The sequence below is a fragment of the Caloenas nicobarica genome, chromosome 2 (assembly GCF_036013445.1).
Source record: "Caloenas nicobarica isolate bCalNic1 chromosome 2, bCalNic1.hap1, whole genome shotgun sequence".
In the NCBI taxonomy this organism is placed as follows: Eukaryota; Metazoa; Chordata; class Aves; order Columbiformes; family Columbidae; genus Caloenas; species Caloenas nicobarica.
The window spans coordinates 36,731,904-36,752,638 of record NC_088246.1 but is presented as its reverse complement, the minus strand read 5'-3'; the positions used below and the strand labels follow the sequence as shown (position 1 = coordinate 36,752,638).

The window sequence follows — 20,735 nt, the reverse complement described above, 5'->3', positions numbered from 1 at the left end:
TTAGTCACTTCTTTAAGGCAATATTCATTAGAGAGAAGCAGTGCAGACTCTTGAAGTATTCAGCAGAATGGAATCATTCACTACATCTTAAGCCTATTCTTAGCCAAAATTTTGAAGATTTCTGTGATATCTCCTACCAAGGAGCTTTTAAAGATGTGAATAAAATGAAATTTCCTGGGGTTGTTATTCCCACATTGTTAAATATCTCAGAAATAACAAGGAAAGCTCCTCCAGTTAATTTGAAGGGGGCTGAAAGCAATTTTTTCCCTTGATAAAAGTTCACAGGAAAAGCATTTTGCAAAATTTTCGTAATAGCCATGTCTTCAAATGCAACTCAGATATTAACATCCGTTTTTTGCTGAACCTGCTTTTACCTCAGAAAAGGGAAGAATACACCATTACTTGCTACCCTAATACACAGAAAGCAGATAGCTTTTTAAATGTAGTTCTCAATCAGTGAAAAGTTCCCACCTTGTTCTTATTAATTTCAGAAGGGAAACTGAATTATTAAGTCCAGAACAAATATGGTATAGAACTGATATAATATTTTCATCCTACTCTAGTTTTCATTAAAAAAAAAAAAAAACACACACAAAAACCCCACCATTCTGATTCTGATGCTATTTTCCTGAATAAAATCACATCTTTCCTCCTTTTGATAATTAACACTTTGGAAAATGCAGAGAGAGGGAGTAAAAACCAGTGAATATAACAACAAAAATGGTCCCTCTAGGAGATCAACTCAACTTCTGATTCAATTTTCGGCTGGGATTGTAGCATTTTTAATTTTTTTTAGATATCACCTGTTGATCTGTAAATTCAATAATCTATTCTGAAATCAAAAGTCATTTTTATGGATACTTCACCTGTAACAGTAACCCACATAAAGATTTTTTTTTAAGGTCATTTAAAACTTGAGTCATACTGATACAAACAAAAATAGTAGTTATGTAGAGAACAAATAACTCTCCTGGCTTGTTTCTCAGCAGGTGCCATATTTTCAAGTGTGACTCTAAATCTGTGTTAAAGAGAAAACTGTGACACATCAAAAGCTAGAGGACAATACTCTGGGAGGTTTACCCTGCACATATTTTGTCCAACAATTCCCCCTCTTCACTGTCCTCCATCAATCTGCATCTCCTCCCAAAGCTCCCCTTCTTACATTCTTATGATCCTGAGAATCCATTTATTTCTTAACAGGGCACATGTAAGCTATCAGCAGGCGTGGGCCACCCAACGGCTCTTTTCACTGCACAGGATTTCACAAGATGAGGGTTTTCCCTGCTACAGGTTGGACACGTCAAAACGTGACAATGCAGGGAAGGAAATAAGCACAAATCTCATCTTCCTCGCAGTTGCGTACATTTAAAAAGGGGAAGTTTGTGTATTCTGTAGCAAAGCAAATTAACTTAGCAGCATTATTCAACGTCTTTCCTTCTTAATGATTATCATTAACTTCTATAGGATTATTTCTTAGATGACAGAAACAAAGTGCAAAAACAAAGTAATGGTAAGTTGAGAAGAAAATAAAAACAAACAAACAAAAAAACCCACAAAACCAAACCAAGCAAACAAAACACGAAAAAAACCTAAAACCAAACTATCAACAGATTTTAATGAAACCATTATTTTAGTACTTTATGTCTTTCAACAATATTCTCTTTAATAAGCCTAGTACAAAGTACACTGTGGTTCAGAAATACAAAATACTCCGACACAGTCCTCACCTTCTCGATGGCAACAGATTACACTTTCACAAACTATAGACTATAAACACACATTGGATGGCTCAGCAATGATCTAAATGTAACTTTTGACAAAGATATTTCTTTCAGCTCAGAAGGAAACTCAATAATTGCCTAAAAAGAGTGTTAAAACTACATAAAGAAGTTTTAAGATTGTGTAAGTGAAAGGAAATAAAAATTGAGACAAACAAAAACTAGTGGCAAAAGCTACGGGGGAAATCAACAAAAAGTGAAAATGATGACAAGGAAGACAGGAATACTTGTCAATAGCCCACAGTGATTTTATATGAAAACCAAAACAAAACACTGTAACTCTGGAAGCAAAACAAACAGCATCCTCATCATCACCAGACATATTAGCTTGGAAAGAATATTTTCTTTTTAATGAAAAGAATCAGAAAAGCTAAACTGTTTCTCTGACTGTTGATCAAAGCAACAAATCTTACTACAACTAATATAGACTATCTTCCACACTAATCTCTGGAGGGAGAGAAGAGTCCAGATCCTCCACAAGAACCCATTTTTTGTGAAGACCTTACCCAGACTACACTGCATTGACAGGAGAAAAATGGCTATTTAAGGCAGATGTCCACGTAAGGCAGTTTTGTTGGGGTTTTTTGTTGTTTCTTTGTTGTTGGGGCTTCTTTGTTTCATTGGGTTTATTCGTTTGTTTGGTTCTGGAGGGGTTTTGGTTTGGTTTTTTGTTTGTTTTTCATTAAAAAGACTATTACAGCAACTGGCTCATAAAATTCTGCTTGGGACATACTGAAAAAGGGCAAGTTGAAGCTTTTCTCATAAACATAAGAATTTGTGCTTTGTGCATCTGCCCAGTAATAGTGCAGAATTCAAGAAATCAGATGATTCAACAGGTAGGTGTTGTTAAATACAGTTAGCATGGGGGTTTCCAACTAAAAGAGGGGAGATTCAAGCTAGAGATGAGGAAGACATTTTTTACAATGAGGGTGGTGAAACATCGGCACAAATTGTCCAGAGAGGTGGTAGATGCCCCATCCCTGGAGACATTCCAGGCCAGGCTGGACGGGGCTCTGAGCAACCTGATCTAGTTGAAGATGTCCCTGCTCATTGCAGGGGGACTGGACTAGATGACCTATGAAGGTCTGTCCCAACCCCAAATTATTCTATTATTCTACAAATAGTATCAATCAGTAGTGTACACCGGAGAAAAACAGAGAGGATACTTTAAAAAATAAGTGTATTTACTTATTGAATATGTAGTTTTAAGAAAATGCATATTGCAGTTACTTAAATGCCACTTTCTGTGAAAGCTAGAGAATTTGAAGGTAGTGATACTTGAGCACAGACTAAAAAGTCTTCCCTGGCCAGCATATTTCTTAATTTAATACACAGAAAACTCCAAGGTTAAGTTTTGTTTAGTTAAAAGTAGATAAATTAATCCTACTCTTTCATCTTCAGAAATATGTTCTCCACAGAACCATGTTCAAGAAGCAAATAAAGGTTATCCTGCCACCTCACAAAGCCTTCTATAGCTGACACTCAGGTTCTTGGGGTGACGGGGTGCGTTTGAGTTCACTGTACTTGCACTGACACAGGAACACAGAATCTACCCTGTAAAAAAATTCAATCCTAAATCTATTTTGATTATTCATATCTCCAAATTTATCTATGCAAGAGACTCCAGGTAAATCCCAGAACAGTAACAGAGCAGAAGAAATAAAATCAAATGAAGAATGGAATTGGAAATTACTCTAACAAGCAGAAGAGAAGAAGTTCTCCAATATTTGAGAAGCCCTTAACGTGAAAAGAGAAAGAAGCAGGGCTGCTTCTTTAGTTTGTGTCTAGACTCTCTCTAGCACTCTACTGGAACATGAATGCATGTTAAAAAGTAAAAGCAGATGCTATTTAAACGCTCCATAGAACTTTTATCACAAATGTGTGTCTATTAGTGTTCTCTTTTGCACATTATTCAAATTCTAGTTGCCTTAAAGTTTAAAACAAACAAACAAAACCCTAACAATTTTACACCAAAGCAGAAAATAAGTGGTTAAGTATTTCATTTACTAGTATCTTGCAGTATTATTTCTATGAAAAAAAAAAAAGGAAAGAAAAACAACAGCACTGGCACAACACATGAGAAAACAAGGGCAAAGTGCAAAGTCTTTTACTCTTATCAGAGAAAAATCTTCAGGTCTGCAAGAACAAGTGTTTGACCATTCCAACTGCCCAAACAGCTGATATGACCAACAGCGACCATCTGTGTTCCTGAAAACATTACAGGAAACACACAGAAATTTCATTTCTGTCTTTGAACTTCAGTAACAATGAAAAAGAATAGTCATTGAGAGGAAATTATATCCATTATAAAATATATTTCAAGTCAAGTCTTCAATTACATAGTTTCATTTTTTGTTTCCTTCATTTACTGATCAAGTTCTAAAAAATTATGATCTAACTACTCGAGCTGCAAGCATATTTATTTACATTAATAATTAGAGCTTAAAAGCTATTAAAAAACTAGAAATAAAAGGAAAGATGTGGAAATCCAGGCTTAACTTCTGTTTAGGCATCATGTGAAGTAAGAGTCCTGTGTTGCAATGAAATATATATTCTGATGCACTAAAATGCGAAACAAAGATTTAAAAAAAAAACAACCCACTGTCATTAGAGCGCTAACTAAAATGTGGCATATAAACAACCCAGATACAAATACTTTCATAATATGCTTTTTCCTTTTTTATTTATACTGTTAACTGGAAGAGCATTTTATTTAAAAAAATAGGAATACTAAAAAAAATTAGAATAAGACTTTGAAAGTAAAAGTAACTCAAATGAAACAGTATCTGGGTCAAAACGACTACAGGCTTTGTTGATGTACAAAAACTCAGTTGGAATTCCTTTAATTAAAATAATTTCACATACCAATTTGAAAAAAAAAAAACGCAAAACAAAACAACAAGAAAAAAAAAAACTTGTCAACTACTAACATAAAACCAAGTTCCAATCAAAGTGCTACAGCTGAAAAAAATGTGCACTACTACTTTCTTAACATCAGAAATCTTAAATAAATGAGAAATGTCAGTGGGACACACTGTGAAACTTTCTGTGCACCAGGAGAAGTACAAGAGGGACAGTTTACTAGACTAATTTAAAAACTTGGCATTGGTAATGGCAGACATTACAATATCCATATTCAAGCACACAAACATTACAAATTACACAAGAACTCCAGCACAAAACCTTCTGAAGTTCAGAGAAGGAAAAAGGAGAATGACCTGTCGAATTACACAGAAGACTTATTGTGAACTCTGAACGCGAGTTCATCATCAGATGCATTGACTGGTTGTGCTGACATCATTACTTTTTAAGGAATTCACTGAAAACTCTGAAAACATTTTGCTTATAGTTAAAAGCTAAAAAAATATGAATGTATTTATTTCTTAGACAAAAGAACAAATTAGACTTAAATAATGCAACTGCTCTAAACCAGTACGAAAAAAAAATAATCCATGTTATAACCAGAATTAATAAAAATAATGTCTCTGCTAACCTCCTATTTAACATTTTTCTATCTTCTCCATTTCTCTACATTTAATACTCACAAACTCCAGTCAGAAATCAATTTTGAAATTAGAAAGCTGTGCATAAATTCCAACACTCTTGCTTCCACAGGTTAAGAGATTAATAATTCAGTAACCAAATCCTACTTTCACCTTCTCAACCTATTTTTAAACCAAAAACACGTGACTGATCACATCTCCTACAAACATGTCATACCCAGATCACGTTATTATGTACAAAACAGTGTGTTGCTCAAACAATCCATACTTTATTTAATTCACTCTCCATAAAATGGAAAGCTTTAATAGGCCATTACAGAGTAATCCATTCACTATATTCTTATTTCCCGCTTTTGAGCAAAAAGGCTTATTTCAACTTAGGACATCATAAAATACTTTTCAGTTATATAAATGAACTCTGAAGTTGCAGTGGAAACGCTTAAGTCTGGTAAAGGTGAAGATGTTTTACACCAAGCATTTCACCATTTGGCTGGGCAAGAACAGACAAGTCAACTGTTTGCAACACTCATACCAGACAGATTCTCCTTCTACTAATAAGTAGGTATGTAGTCATCATGAAAGTTTTTTCTTCTTCTTCTATGCCGCCTCACACATATAACCCCCTTTCTTAGTGAAATACCAGAGCACGATTAGCTTCCCCGTATTTACATGTGCAGCTTCCCCACATTTACATTTCGCCAATGGTACATTTCCACAAAATAGTTAGAATTAGCTGCATAGAAAAATAAATGGGGAGGGCAAATGGGAGAGCACAATTTGTGTGCCTGTCTGCATGCCAGCCAATGACTTACAGCAAAACAAAACGGTTATTATTTTTCCTCAGTAATATATTTGGTATCTCCTTTAACTTTCATGGAATTCATCTTGCAAGGAATACAGGCTTTTCTAAGATGAAAGCTCTGCCTTACAACTGCACAGTGTTTGCAGCGTAAAAATTATTTCAAATTTCATTTTTCATTTCTTGAGTTTCAGATGAATGTGGAAAATAAACACTTTTCTGTTTTTCTACTTTGTTCAATTTCTTTCTTTTTATAAAAACCTTGGTAAAGTCAGTCAGCTCAATCTTGAGAGACAGTGTTTTAAAGAAACACCACTGTAATGGAAGGTCACTTGACATTTTTTCCCCTGGCCTCAGAAAGCTGGTACGTATCTACATCCTCTGGTGGATGCGGGGGGAGCCACAGTGACAGATGAGGGAAAGGCTGAGGTAATAAATGCCTTCTTTGCCTCAGTCTTTAATAGTAAGACCAGTTGTGCTCCAGGTACACAGCCTGGAAACAGCTGGAAGACAGGGAGCAAAACAAAGCCCCAAAGGGAAATGGTTAGTGACCTGCTACACCACTTAAACATGCACAAATCTGTGGGGCCATTTGGGATCCATCCAAGGGTACTGAGGGAGCTGGTAGAGGTGTTCACCATGCCACTTTCTATCATTTATCAGCAGTCCTGGCTAACCAAGGAGGTCCCAGTTGACTGGAAGTTGGCAAATGTACTTAGACTTCACTAAAGCCTTTGACACTCTTTCCCGAAGCATTCTCCTGGAGAAGCTGGCAGCTCATGGCCTGGATGGGTGTACTCTTTACCAGATAAAGAACTCGCTGGATGGCTGGGCCCAAACAGTTGTGATGAATGGAGTTAAAACCAGTTGGCAGCTGGTCAGTAGTGGTGTTCCCCAGGGCTTAGTATTTGGGCCAGTTCTGTTTAATCTCTTTATCGATGATCTGGACAAGGGGATTGAGTGCACCCTCAATAAGTTTGCAGATGACACCAGGTTCAGTGGGAATGTTGACCTGCTTGAAGGTAGGAAGGCTATTCAGAGGGATCTGGACCAGCTGGATTGATGGGCTGAGGCCAATTGTATGAGGTTCGATAAGGCCAAGTGCCTAGTCCTGCACTTGGGTCACAACAACCCCAGGCAGCGCTACAGGCTCAAGGAAGAGTGGCTGGAAAGCTGCCTGGCAGAGAGGGATTTGGGGGTGTTGGTCAACAGCCACCTGGATGTGAGCCAGCAGTGTGCCCATGTGGCCAAAAAGGCCAAAAGCATGCTGGTGTGCATCAAGAACAGCGTGGCCAGCAAGACTAGGGAAATGATTGTGCCACTGTACTTGGCACTGGCCTCGCCTTGAATCCTGTGTTCAGTTTTGGGCAACAAAGCTGGTGAGGGGCCTGGAGCACAAGGCTGAAGAGGAGCAGCTGAGGGAACTGGGGCTGTTTGGCCCGGAGAAAAGGAGGCTGAGGGGAGACCTTATTACTGTCTACAACTACCTGAAAGGAGGTTGTAGCATGGAGGGTATTGGTCTCTTCTCCCAAGTAGCAAGTGATAGGATGAGAGGAAATGGCCTCAAGTTATGCCAGGGGAGGTTTAGATTGCATATTAGGAAAAATTTCTTCACCAAAAGGGTTGTCACGCATTGGAACAGGCTGCCCAGGGAAGTGGTTGAGTCACCATCCCTGGAGGTGTTTAAAAGACCTGTAGATGAGGTTCCTAGGGACATGGTTTAGTGCCTGAGTTAGGTTAATGGTTGGACTCTATGATCTTGAGGGTCTCTTTCAACAAAAATGATTCTATGATTCTGCTGCAGAGAGTGCCTTACCTATCTATACAACATATGTACTAACATCAGCAGACCAAAAAAGCAAACCCAGGAAAAACTTGTTGAGCTGAAACAACTCCAGCCTAACTAATGCGCCTTTATCTTAAGTATCTAATATGACCCAATAAAAAAAAAAATGAAATCCCACATACCCAGCCACAATAACACACCAAACAAACCCACAAAACGCTTCAAGAGTTAAATTTATAGTCTCTTTTTTTTTTTAATTCAGAAGGTAAACTACATAGTTCAGAAAGTAATTTGGCCAAGTACCCCAAGTACTGCAAGAAAACAGTAAACCACCTCTGAACAAAGCAAAATTACAGGCAGTAGATAGGGTTTTGAACATACGTTATACAGTATAATTATTACTGACAACAGTAAGTTGGCAGCCTTGATGTATTTAACAAAGTAAGAAACAGTTATTTTGACCCAAACCACAGAAAACACAAGTGTTATGGAAGATGCACTTGGGCCCAATTTCCTAGGAGGTGACTTTTCCACAGCAGGCTTGGTCAGTTCCACAACCCTGAGTTAACTTTACTAGAAAGTCACAGCACTGCTAGCACTACTGTAGCCTGTAAGTCTACAAAACGCAGCTACAGGTAATAAATTCTTCTAAGCCAATTAACAGATGGAAAAATTAAAACATTCGGGGCAGAGACGTTGATATAGGTCAAGACTACTGATAGTTTACTGTTAACACTGACATATCACTGATGTGATATACTTCTAAACGTGTTTGTCATCAAATAATGATATCTAGATGCCAATTCTGAAAGAATCAAACTGTACAAAAAACTTCAGAACACAGACATGAGGAAAAATATTTATTAAAGTATTAAGTCCACTTTAGTAACATCGGGGCATAGACACTTCAAATTTTAATATGTCTGTGATCACCTTACACCACATGCAACTTTGACTTACCTAAGTCTAAGCCATTTAAGACTTCACTTTAGACATGACCTCACTGCTCACACCAAGATAAAATTTGTTACACAGCAGGAGCCCTAAAGCTGAAACTCTTTGGGATAGGCAACGGCTGCAAGGTACTCTAGACTCTTTATGAAAGGTTGTAATCTTGTTATGCTCTCTCATGCCCAGACCTGAAGAAATCTATCTCTGCTGAATGTTACAAACACGTACAAGCAATCTTTTAACTTGGGCTATTGAGAACATATGGGACTTGCTGCAGTAACAAGGTACTATCAGGATCCTAATCTATTATCATCTCTCATGGGTTTTATTTCTAGCCCATAGTTCAGAGGAATATGTCAAAATGACATTGAAAGAGTGCCTAGACCATAGGATCAACTTTCTCTCTTATTAGGCATAAATCAAAATAAATATAGAAACAATATGAACATATGAACTCTCTAAAAAAAAAACCTGCTACATATGTAAATGATTGTCGAAGAAACGTTCTGACAGATCAAACAGTAACAAAGATACTGTTTACTTTAAGACATAAGCATGAAAATGTATTTTAAAAGGGCGAATGGGGTTTAAGTGAAATATTCATTTACTATCACATTTCATGAAAACTACGAATTAGCACAATCTTTTACTTCAAAATTGCTACCAGCTACTGACCATTTTGTTATGCCAGTTCTGCCTCTGACCACACAAACCTACCATAGTAAATATTTTTAGAAAAATTAACAACACTTGGAATTAAACCTCAAAGTTTCTTGTCAAAGGTAACATCGGGTAAACCCAAATTCTCTCCATTTAGTACAGAAACTGTGAACAACATTTTCACAGACTTTTCTTTAAAAAAAACCAAAAAAACCCAAACACCACACACACAAAACAACTACTCCCCCCCCCCAAAAAAAACCCACAAAAAAAACCCACCAAAAAAAACCCACACACAGAACACCTCAAGGTATTCAAGACCTGTCTTTCCAAAAAGGGTAAATCAGAAACGAACAGAATCACTAATTTGTGAGTATTGCAATTCTCAAAACATTCTGAATTCCAGTAATTCTATTCCTGATTATTTTAGCAACAGGAAATACTGTCCACTACACATTCCTGTATCTACCATGTCCTGCTGCACAGGGATGATTCCATGCCAGAAAAACTGTATTTCAATATGCATGTGGTCAATAACACATCCAACTGTTGTGCTTCCTAACATGATCCGTATATATGGAAGTAATTAGTATCAAAAAAAAAGAGAAACCATCACAAAATCAGAACACTGAAATGATTCAGACAAGTTGTAGTGTTATCTGCAGTCCAAAGGAGACTAAATTATCCACAGTACTAAACAAAACCATATCTATATTGTCCTGATACAACACAACCATCAAGCTTTCTTAGGTGTCCATTAAATCCACTGTTAAATTCTGTTCCAGAGGTTTTTGACTGCAGACAAGTTAATTCCAAGCTTTGCTATAAATCAGTACATTGAAAAGACAGAAATGAAGTTGGATTGAAGCACTGATAGTAGCTCAGGTGTGACATCCCAAATATTGAGCACCCTTTCACAGCAAGCAGGCACTTCTTGTGTTCAAATAAGTTACTGAGATCTTCCCAATGCTGGTTATGCAGCTTCTCCTATATGTTAAGCTACCAGGATGTCAGATCACCATTTTTAAGTTGTGTATATTAAAAATGTGGACATTAAGAAAGAAAACAGGAAACTTTTGATGGAATAGCTAATTAATGACACAGCAAGACCAAAGCCATTAGCTTAACATATATAAGATTATCTGCTGATATTGTAGATCTTTCCAGCATGCTGGCCTCAGCAAAATTAAGTTTTCAGAAACCCAAGCAGTATTATGATACACTCCCCAAACACTCACACCTTTAAGGCCACTCTCTTGAAGTAATATCTTTATTATGCCCATAACATTCTTTCCTTGTGCCTTTGAGATGTATATTAAACCTGCCTCCCTTGTATACTGAACATCTGTCAGTCCTACTTGCACACATATGCCATAGACAGAGAGGCAAGCAGTTCTTAAAACCAAGCAGGTTTTTCAAACACTTCCACAAGTCTGGACATGGCACATTAATAATGCAAAAAAGATCATGTGGCCATATGATTATTTCACTTTATTGTGAAATAAAGTCAGAAGATGTAGACTTCCCCATCCGGAGATTAGGGCCACCTACCAGACAGACCATTTCTGTAACCAGATGTAGTGCAAATATTAATTATATTTCCTTATTTCAAAGGTTTAGATTTGGATTACCGTGCCTCTTCAGATTTCAATTAATTGGAGAGAAGTAGAAAAGAATAAAAAAGGGAACACTGGTCTTGGAACATTCTGGGAGTACAGATTTCCTATGAAATCTATCAAGAACAGTAAGCCTTCTCCCCTTTGACTCCACAATAGGAACCATCAGGTTCTTCTGCACAGAAGAAACTGCATGAAGAGGAACTCAGGCTGAGGATGTCCATACCAACTACTAGAACAACATTTATCTGTAAAACTGCCTTGTTTTTTTTCCTCTTGGTAACAGGCAAGGACATAACTGATCAAGATCTTTTGGCACTTGACTACAGATGACCCTCCAGGATGCCACAAAAGCACAAAGAAATAGCAGCAATGAAAGATAACAGTCTTCAAGACTGAGTAAAAACCTGTTTTTAAGCCTCCTGTAGTGGACAGGGAAGACAGTTGAATATATACAAAGGTAGTAAAAATGCTGCATTTTCAGAACTTCTGCTCTGAGGGGTAACATCATCTTCATTATTGTACTTCCCACCCCTCCACGTTTTTGCCCAAGGTCCAATTCCAAAAGTAGTGTATGCCTTTAGATACACCTAGTTTGTAAGAAAACTGGTATATCTGAAATCATTCTCCTACGTGCAATATTACTCCTTCAGTTTATGAAAGTTTACCTTCTCAATTTATTAATTTTATATTTTTACAAGCAATGGAAAATTATTTTCTTGGGAACAGGTTTAAATCTACTACCACCAACATGAAGTACCTTGCCCTCAGCATTATCAAAGTTCAGCATTAAGCAACTTTAATCATGCTGGGAACAACAAAAAACACTTCACCTACAGCATATGCAGAGATGTTGGTAGAATCTGTTAAGTTTTAGAAGAACTGATATTTGTTTGCTGATTTGTTTAGTTCTTTGTCATAATGCTGTATACCACAAATCCCTAGCTCAGGTTGGAAGTTCTAAACCTTTTCTACCTCCCAACAAGACCTTTTTGATGCCTCTGACGGAGAGCAGGGCAGTAGTACTTTATCTTGCCTTGGTTCCTTATTTTAAGTTGCTTTGTAAAATATCCTTGAGAGAAGATATCTGTAAATAAACAACCATCAACATGAAGGAACCTGCTGTGCTACATTTTATCGAAGCCATTATCTTTCCATAGTACAAAATCGAAGCCAATACTCCAGTGATGAAAGTGAAATACTCAGTAGATGCAGAAAACTGGAAACATTCCTAGTAAGAGGGGAAAAATGCTCAAGCATTAAGTCTAGCAAGTGAAAAAGAATTAATACGAGGTGGAAAAGACTGATATAATGAAGGGTAAAATTAAGTTCTGTAATAAATACATAAATTAACAAATAACCACAATAAGACACGTGGAAAGAATCTCTTGGAAGCAACTTATGGCTCCTACCAAGGATTCCATTTCTAACATTGTTTCACATAAGCTCCACAACACTAGAGGCAACTACAACAACCGCAAATGCAAATGTACATGGAATAAAAAGAGTCTATTAGACATGTAGTGCATACTATGGAAATATTTTAAATTTAAATATTTTAAAACTGACAAGCTAGAAATTAAGAGTGAGTATATGAAATCAGGTTTTGGTTCTAAAACTATCAGCTCCATTTCAATTTAAAAATGAAACAAACTGACAAACCAAACCCTTAAAAGCTGTTCTTCAGAACAGAACTCTAAAAGGATTTGAAAAAGAAGCTTCAACTGTCATTCCACATTAAGCAGCCAGGCCAATAAAGCCGTTCTCCCACACTCCTCCTTAGTCTACTTGTTTCCATCACAGTGATGCCAGTAGAGTTGCCCATTGCATCACACAGTGATCAAGCTGACGAACCACCCAGTTGTGAAACAAGCTGGTAAAATCTGGGGCAGGAGGCACTGTATTTTCCTGGCAGATCACCTCCCTGATCCATTTCGCTGTGCAGCTGCACAAACTGCCAGGCTAGCAGAACAGGATACAAATAACCCATATCGACTCAAGACATCACAGCTGCTGAAGAAATGTTTTTGGACTTGCGACCCAAACGAAAACCATTCACTTAAAAAGCCACCTACAGTTGTTCAGTTCAATAAAATTCTTAGCTAAGCAGCTGAGCAAACACAGGACAGAAAACAGCTGAAGCCACTGCCCCCTAAAATGTTACAAAAGTCAACAGTAGAATCAAAAACAACACAATGTTCACATGGAAGGAAAAGGAAAAAAAAAATCATACTTATTTTCTATACTAATCTGAAATTACCGCTAGGTTTTTTTGGCTGGAGGTTTTTTTTGTTTTAAACTAGGTGACTCTTCCCTCTCTCCAGTATTCACTATTACAACACTAGTAACTTTCTGTGCAATTCCAGGCAAAGGTTAAATGACACCAGCTTAAACAGGTTTGTTTTCTAAGGAATTTATTCACCTCAGAAAGACACAGTGGACTTCTATTCCTTCTACGTGAGCAGTCACTGAATTGATGCTTTGAGTTCTCTCACAGAAGCCTCGGTTTCCTTGCATACTAGGCCAATATAGAAGGTCATTATTTATTGTTCTCATAATTAGCCAAGGTTTGCTTTTTTTTCCCTTAAATACTGAAAATCACTTTACTCAACATGCATCACATTCTTCATATCCTTCTTATGCATTTTAGAAAGGTAAATGATAAAACCCCTGCCTGTTTCATCAGTTTTCAAACCACCTCCAGGTGGCTTGTTGATTGTCCAGGAACAATCAGTTCTCTAGAAGTCACTCATTTTTACACTCAGATCACAGTATAGTACAACTTCTGTCTATTATCTATTCCAAAATAACTACATTTTCACAATTTATTTTACGGTAAACATTACTCATACACATTTGAAGATACAGACACAGTTGGGACAGCTGGCTCCATTTAACTCACTGTACTATAACTATGCACAGACAGCATATTCATCACACTCATACTGAATAAGCTGACATAGTCACAGAAGGAAAATTTGCATCCTTTTCCTCATCTCTCATTTCTTCCTTCCCTTGCGTTGATGAGAATTAGGGGAACTGGAAATTCAGTTGGGTAATTCCATTAAAAAAATCCAGTCCCAAAATGCTGGTCATAACCTCAATCAATTCCCTGATTTGATTCATCACACAAGAACTTGTTTCACATAAAGGAGAAGAAGCACAAGAAATAAGCCACCCTGCATAAAAGACGTTTCTTTCAGTAGTACTACTCCTTTGTGCCAGCTCAACATGTTCCTCAAATTACTGCCAAAACGGTATTACCTGCCACTGCTAAGGTAGAATAAAAACTCATACCTCAATAGTTTATGAAATCTATCAGAGTCAAGATGAAATCAAAGACACCTGTACAATGTACACAGCATTTCGTGTAGTCACCAAAAAAAACTGTTTCACACTTTTTTTTTTCCCTAGTTTTCCTAATTAGTATTTTTAGGGTCCTGTCCGATTGCCTCCCTCACAAAGATCAACAGACAAAGCCACAACATTCACTTCTCAAGTTACATTTACATAATTTGAAAACTTAAAAATGCTTATGTGTAATATGAACAGCACCCTCTTTAAATTTCTGATGAAGATTTTCTTTAGTTTCCTTAATGCTATTAATTAAACCTTCAAGTGTGCTCAGTTACACTATTTGTCAAAACTTTGCAGATAATCAAGATAGATATACACATACCTTTAAAAACTTCCCACTAGGGAAATGTGCCTGTTTTTAAGTTAATGCCTCCCTCGCACAATTTAGTGACTGTAGAGTCATTGCATTTAGCATTAAAAACGCTCCTGCATCGTTACAGAGCACGGTACTTCTACTTTGCAGAAGAGTAACTTATCTTGAACAAAGACAAACAATCCATTGGTGATCTGCAGGTTACAGTGAAGTCAAGCATTTACCTCCTTAAATACTGGACAGTTCTAAGGGAAAGGTCCTCCAGTACCAAGAGAGCCTGTTACCTTTCCCCCTTCCCCAATGCCAAAGCATCACTTCTTTAAAGTCCGAATCAAAAGTTATGTTAACCATTCAAGTAAGGAATTCAAGCATCATCTACCAGGAGCTACACAAAAAAAAAAAACAGATCAAGGTCTTAAACGAAAGCAGATGTAAGGATTTCCATTTTCTAATCCCAAAAATGAAACTTTGTAACTTTTAAAAATAAATCAAATCACTAACACAGGACAACTTAGATGTGGCCTCATCCCTGCTCCTTTTTTCAAGGGTCTGTTTTGAATAATTGTAGTGTTCCATACTGTTCAGCCTGTTCTAGCAACAAAAAATGAGTCAGGGACATGCGTCCCTCATATATCCAGCTTAGTTTTTCTTTCCACACACATTTCACACTTACTTTGGCTCACTGTCTTCGTATAGTCCTGTTCACAATGTCACTCTGTGCCTACGCATCTCTTCTCAAATCACCTTCATTTCATTCTACATGACATCACCACATCACACCTTCCCTTTAGTCCAGCAGACTTAAAGTGTACTCATTCCTCTAGTTTTGATCTCCAGTTTGATCTGTTACAAAACTCACACTCCAATAGCAGGAACCAATACACCACCTAAGTGATGTTCCACTTAAGTTTAAAAGACAGCTTTTACTGTTGTTGTTTTTTTGGGTTTTTTGTTTGTTTGTTTTTGGGTTTTGGTTTGGTTTGGTTTTAACTCATAAGATAGAAGACAGTAAACATTTGAGAAATAGCAACTGAATAAGCTTTACTTACCTTGAAAATACCAACCCAGTCCTTCTGATGAGGATGGATAAACTGGGTCAGAGTGTAGTGACATTCAAGGTGTGTGTTCGGAAGATAACTTTTTGCCACATTTTGAAAAATCACGTGGGCAAAATTGGAAGTCTGCAAAGTGTTAGTTGAAGATGGAATTTCTTGAAAGGATGACATGACTGATCTGTAACAAAATTGTACAAGTTGCTACTTCAATATAGTGGAAAAATGAGTTAAGGTTAAAAAATTAATTTATTTGAAATATACAAGACAGAGAAACCTAACAATTAGTTCCTCTGTTCTGCAAACAGATAGCTATAGACCAAGTCCACTGCCTCAGCATCACTCTAAAACAATCACCTCTCAGAATAAGAGAGCAGTCATTTCAGTGATGACATAAAGATGGAGAGAAAGCACCGCTTAGCTGAATGCCCCCAGTATTATAGCTCAGATACAGTGGCAGAAAGTCGGAAATAAAAGCAGTGGTGTGAAAACAAACCAGGGTTCTAACTTAACGAAATACTCTTAACAGTTCTGGATGTGGCAGGGAGGGAGAAACAAAGCTCTGTAGCTTTCCTAAACCTTTCTCAGAATCTATACTGCTCAGTGCTTTTCACAGCATTTTTATACATTAATTTTTGCTTCTCCTCTCAATAGAAGTAACAAAGTTTCATTTTAAGACATTCTTTAAAAACATGAAAGTTTAAATAAACAAAAGGGGTTTGTTTGGGGGTTGTATTTTTGGGGTTGCTGGTTTTTTGTTGGTTTTGTTGTTATTGTTTGGGGGTTGGGGGGATTTTGTTTGTTTTTCTTCTTCTTCAAAAGAGTTTTCTTGCCTCTGTTTAGCAGTTTGTGGGCATCTTTTACCATTCTCACTGTAACACATATGCTCCCAGCCCTGCATGTTTAGCTTCATTACCATAAATAATGGACTTCATTGATAGCGGGAGCATTTAGATATGCAGGCAGTTTCACACATTTACACTAATCAGTTGAACTGCAAAAGCTTTTAATCATGCTTTTCATTCACCATCTCATTCAGGATACACAGTGCTAAGAATTATAGCATTGCAAGACACTTCACAAGAATGTCCCTTCCCCGGAGTCCGTCATACCTGACAGAAATACAAGATGGGCAACTGAGAAGTTTCAAGTGTCTGATTTCAGTGCACAATCACAAGTTTGTCAAAACATTTGATATTAGCAGGATTTGGGCCTTAGATATCTAACACTTCCCGAAAAATGAGCCATGCTGTTCTTGCAATCACTATTAAAAGTAATTTATACTAACCAAGCAAATTCACATCTCGAATGAGGTAACTGCCAAGCGTGTGACGTATTACTTTCATTGAAGATACATGTGGAAACCAATCCCAAAAGGGATGAGCCACTGCAAGTCTCAAGAAGTTCAAAGATTAAAGGCTGTCTGTGTATTTCCTATAGACTTTTAAAATTTCTTTTCACCAGTTAAAAAATAAGTAGCAAAGAGCTCAAGTCTTCTGAAATAAACTGCACTATGAGAAGTAAACAGATATTCATTATTCAAAGCAAGGAGAAGGTAAACAAGGATTTTTTAGGTTTAAGCCCTCAATGTCTTTAAGCTTATTACTTCCCAAGTTAGTGTAACACATGCAGTACATACAGGCAGCCATTACATTGTTTTGATGTATCAGATGTTAAATAAAAAGCAGTTTTGTACCCTCAACAACACAAGTAATAAGAAAAAATGCCAAGCTTGTGAAGATTAACAGATATAAAGGACAAAAACTTACACAAGCAAGAAACTGAATAAAGATCAAAAGGCAGCTTTTGAGAGACGACAGGGTACACATAAATCCCGTTATCTAGTTTCAGAGTCCAGAAGAGCGTAGGAAATTTTACAGCATGAAAACTCCTACACCTCTCAAAACAGACGATTACATTTAAGACATTTCTCAAATCCACTCTAAACTATACATGGTATGAAGTAGCAGTTTCTACAATTCTAAAAGAAACAGGATACCCTTAATTTTTTTTTGAGTGCAACAAATTAATTCATTTTCAGTAATTCACTAGTACCTGAAACCAATTAATACAAACCAGACCATTTCAGTTGTTATTACCCAGAATAAGTAGAAAAAGACAAAGCTTTAATAACAAAACCAATTGAATTTAACTTTTTTTTAAAAAAAAACAGGTCTATTTTAAATACTGGATCGCTAATTCTAAGCACATATTAAAAAGACCACCAAACATTCATTTCTGCACACTGGTTGCCAGCTACCACAGCTGAGTACTGGCCTTAGTGAAACCACTAAAGGGACGCTGGTTTCGAAACCCAAAGCAGAACTGTTAACAAATCTGAATTTGTGCGAACCAGCAGCACCGCCTGGGATTACTGTTCGCCAGCAGGAAAATCCCCAGAGCTTAGGTGAAGCCCGGATCTACTTACAGTTCAAGGACAGTTTAGGGGATGCTGGGTGCTTGCTTCCCTAGCTCACAGCTACCGGTTGGGAAAGACGGGAGGAGGAGGAAGAGCTACGTTTACGCTTCATTACCGACATGACAAGCAAGTCCCTCCGGGAGGCTGAACGACGCGTTTGCTTTTACGCACCGAAAAGGACGGCAGCAGGAAAAGCTCGTCAGGCAGGAAAAACAGAATCAGGACGAGCCGCACCGCCCCAGCCAGCTCCTCCCGGAGCCCGGCAGCTGCGGCCCCGGAGGGACGGGCGAACCTGACACCCCCCAGGCCCCTACCTGCCCTCGCCCCGCGGGGCCGGCCTGCGCCCCCTCCCTATCCCCCTGCTCCGCCAGCGGCCGGCGCGGCCTCACCTGCCCGCCGCCGATCACCTTTGCTCCGGGCCTTCACCACGGCGGGGAGGAGAGGGCAGCCCCGCCGCCTCCCGCAGCACGGCCGCCCGGGCCCCGCGCAACGGCCCCACAGCGGCCGCGGGCTGCCCCGTTCTCCCCTCCCGACAACGACCGGCCCAAGACAGCTCAGGGGGGCGGGGAGGGCCGGCCTCCAGTGGCGCAGAACCGAAGCCCGTGGCCTAACGGCCCCGCCCGCCCCAGTGGCTGCCGGAGGCCGGCAGGAAAGAGGGTGTCAGACCTGCCCGCTCCCCCCGGCCGGGCCCGGGAAGGCCCCTTACCTGGACAGGCGCGGAGGGCACCGGGGACATCAACATGGGGCCTCCGCCATCAGCGCCTCACAGCCCCGCCCGCCCGCGTCACTTCCAGCCCCGGCCCTGCCCACGCGGGGCCGGGCCGCCGGCGGGGAACCCGGAGCTGGGTTCGGAGCCGGCCGGGGGTTCCCGCCAGGCCCTCCCCACCCCGCTTGAGCCGTCTCAGGCCTTCGGGGCGGGGGGGTCGAGAAGGCCTGACCAGGGCTGTGTTCCCAGCGTGCGCAGCGTTGTGCAGCTGTTAGTTCCATAAACTGCATCTTCCCCTTATATAAGCTCTCTTCATGTTCGTTATTACAATGTTATCTCTGTAATACTCATACACCCCCGTGTAATCATCTCCTCCTCTGTCTTAATACTCATATACCCATATATATATGGGTATATATGGGTATATATATGTGGGTATACATGGGTGTACTCATATACCCCAGTGTAATCATCTCCTCCTCTGTCTTCCAAAACACAAGCGTACTTGCACCTTGTAAGTTGCCACCATGGATCTCCCAGCCTTTACAGGTCCTCCCAAGTCAATGGAGGCATGAGACAAGAGTGACCGTAAATGCTTACACGCAGTTGTCCCCGTTGCGTACATCGACGGATGTCCATGAAAGTACGTTACTTCATAAACACACTGAGTCTACTTGATTTTCATCCAAAGTCGAGTCATAGATCATTTACCAGAGTAACAGGGCTGAGTAACAAAAAATGGTGATGAGTGACCATCATGGGTATGTGGGACTTCTCCCACTTTGCCCAGCGCTGGTTGCTACCACAAATTATCTTCAAGACCACCTTTAGCTCTTTGCTACCGCTGCTTCTTGTTTTCATGTGTATTCTCAACAAACAGGTTATGTGGAGAGACATAATATTATTATTAGAATTTAAATTATATTATAGAATATTATAGAATTAATTATTGGAAGTATTGACTTAGGTTTTAGACAAGTTAAGCAGCTTTTTCATGGTCAGTCCTAACAGAAATGAAACTAAGCTGGAGCACAGAAACTGTCCTCTTAAGTAATGAAGATTATTCATTGTACTTGCTTCTGTTTTGCACTTCTTATTTCTGAAAACAATCTTATGTCTTCAGGTGTATCAGAGGTTACTAAGTAATCCTTTTATTTGTATACACAATTAATAATCTCTTATCCATAAGTTCCATTTTCCCTGGAAAGCAATAAATTCCCTGCATTGTACTAACAGCTCATTTTAGAAGACACAAGAAGTATATGTGCAGCACCCTCTCCTTTAAGACCATATCAATTTTTGTAGCAGAAAATGAAACTGGTATGCTAATGAGAAAAGCAATAACTATTCTAAGGAGGTGGGGAGAGCTATTTCATCTTATCTCTGCTCTCCATTTCTTCTCTTTGGAGCTCTTTGCTCTGTATGACCTGATAAAGGGCTGTCTAAGAGTCACAAGACGCTGTTCTCATGTGGGCTGGGACTTGTGAAGAACTTGGGGTTTACAGTCACTAGCTGGGGAATATCAATGTTGGTGAGACTAACAAGTAGTTTTGCTTTCATTTAACACCATTATAATGCTGCTTTATGGAAATATAATGGGAAGTTTCAAATAAAAATGTTCTTTGGCAGCTAATGTAGTTTTTACAGTGAATGCTTGGAAAAAAATGTGTTTCCTAATGAAAATAAAATATCCCCGATTCTGAGTTTTTTAAGAAACTCAAGGTATTTCCATGCTTGGTTCATAACTGTTCATTCAGCCAAAAGAGTTAGTTGTGGTTTAGTCATAATTCAGTAT

General features: G+C 38.7%; 1 protein-coding gene across 5 annotated transcripts in view; it reads right to left on the bottom strand.

Moving 5' to 3' along the window:
• TAX1BP1 (Tax1 binding protein 1) overlaps nucleotides 1–19,138 on the bottom strand; it is a 63,112-nt gene extending 43,974 nt beyond the window's left edge. For 2 of the 5 annotated variants that reach the window (XM_065628839.1, XM_065628843.1), the window contains exons 1-2: nucleotides 18,941–19,137; nucleotides 15,813–15,996 (exon numbers count right to left, since the gene is read on the bottom strand). In XM_065628839.1, the coding sequence (XP_065484911.1) occupies nucleotides 15,813–15,989 (177 nt within the window). In that variant the 5' untranslated portion in view covers nucleotides 15,990–15,996; nucleotides 18,941–19,137. Of the gene's footprint in view, nucleotides 1–15,812; nucleotides 16,015–18,940 lie in introns of those variants that run through there. The other 3 variants (XM_065628841.1, XM_065628842.1, XM_065628840.1) reach the window with 3 other exon arrangements.
• Between the last annotated feature and the right edge of the window lie 1,597 nt (nucleotides 19,139–20,735).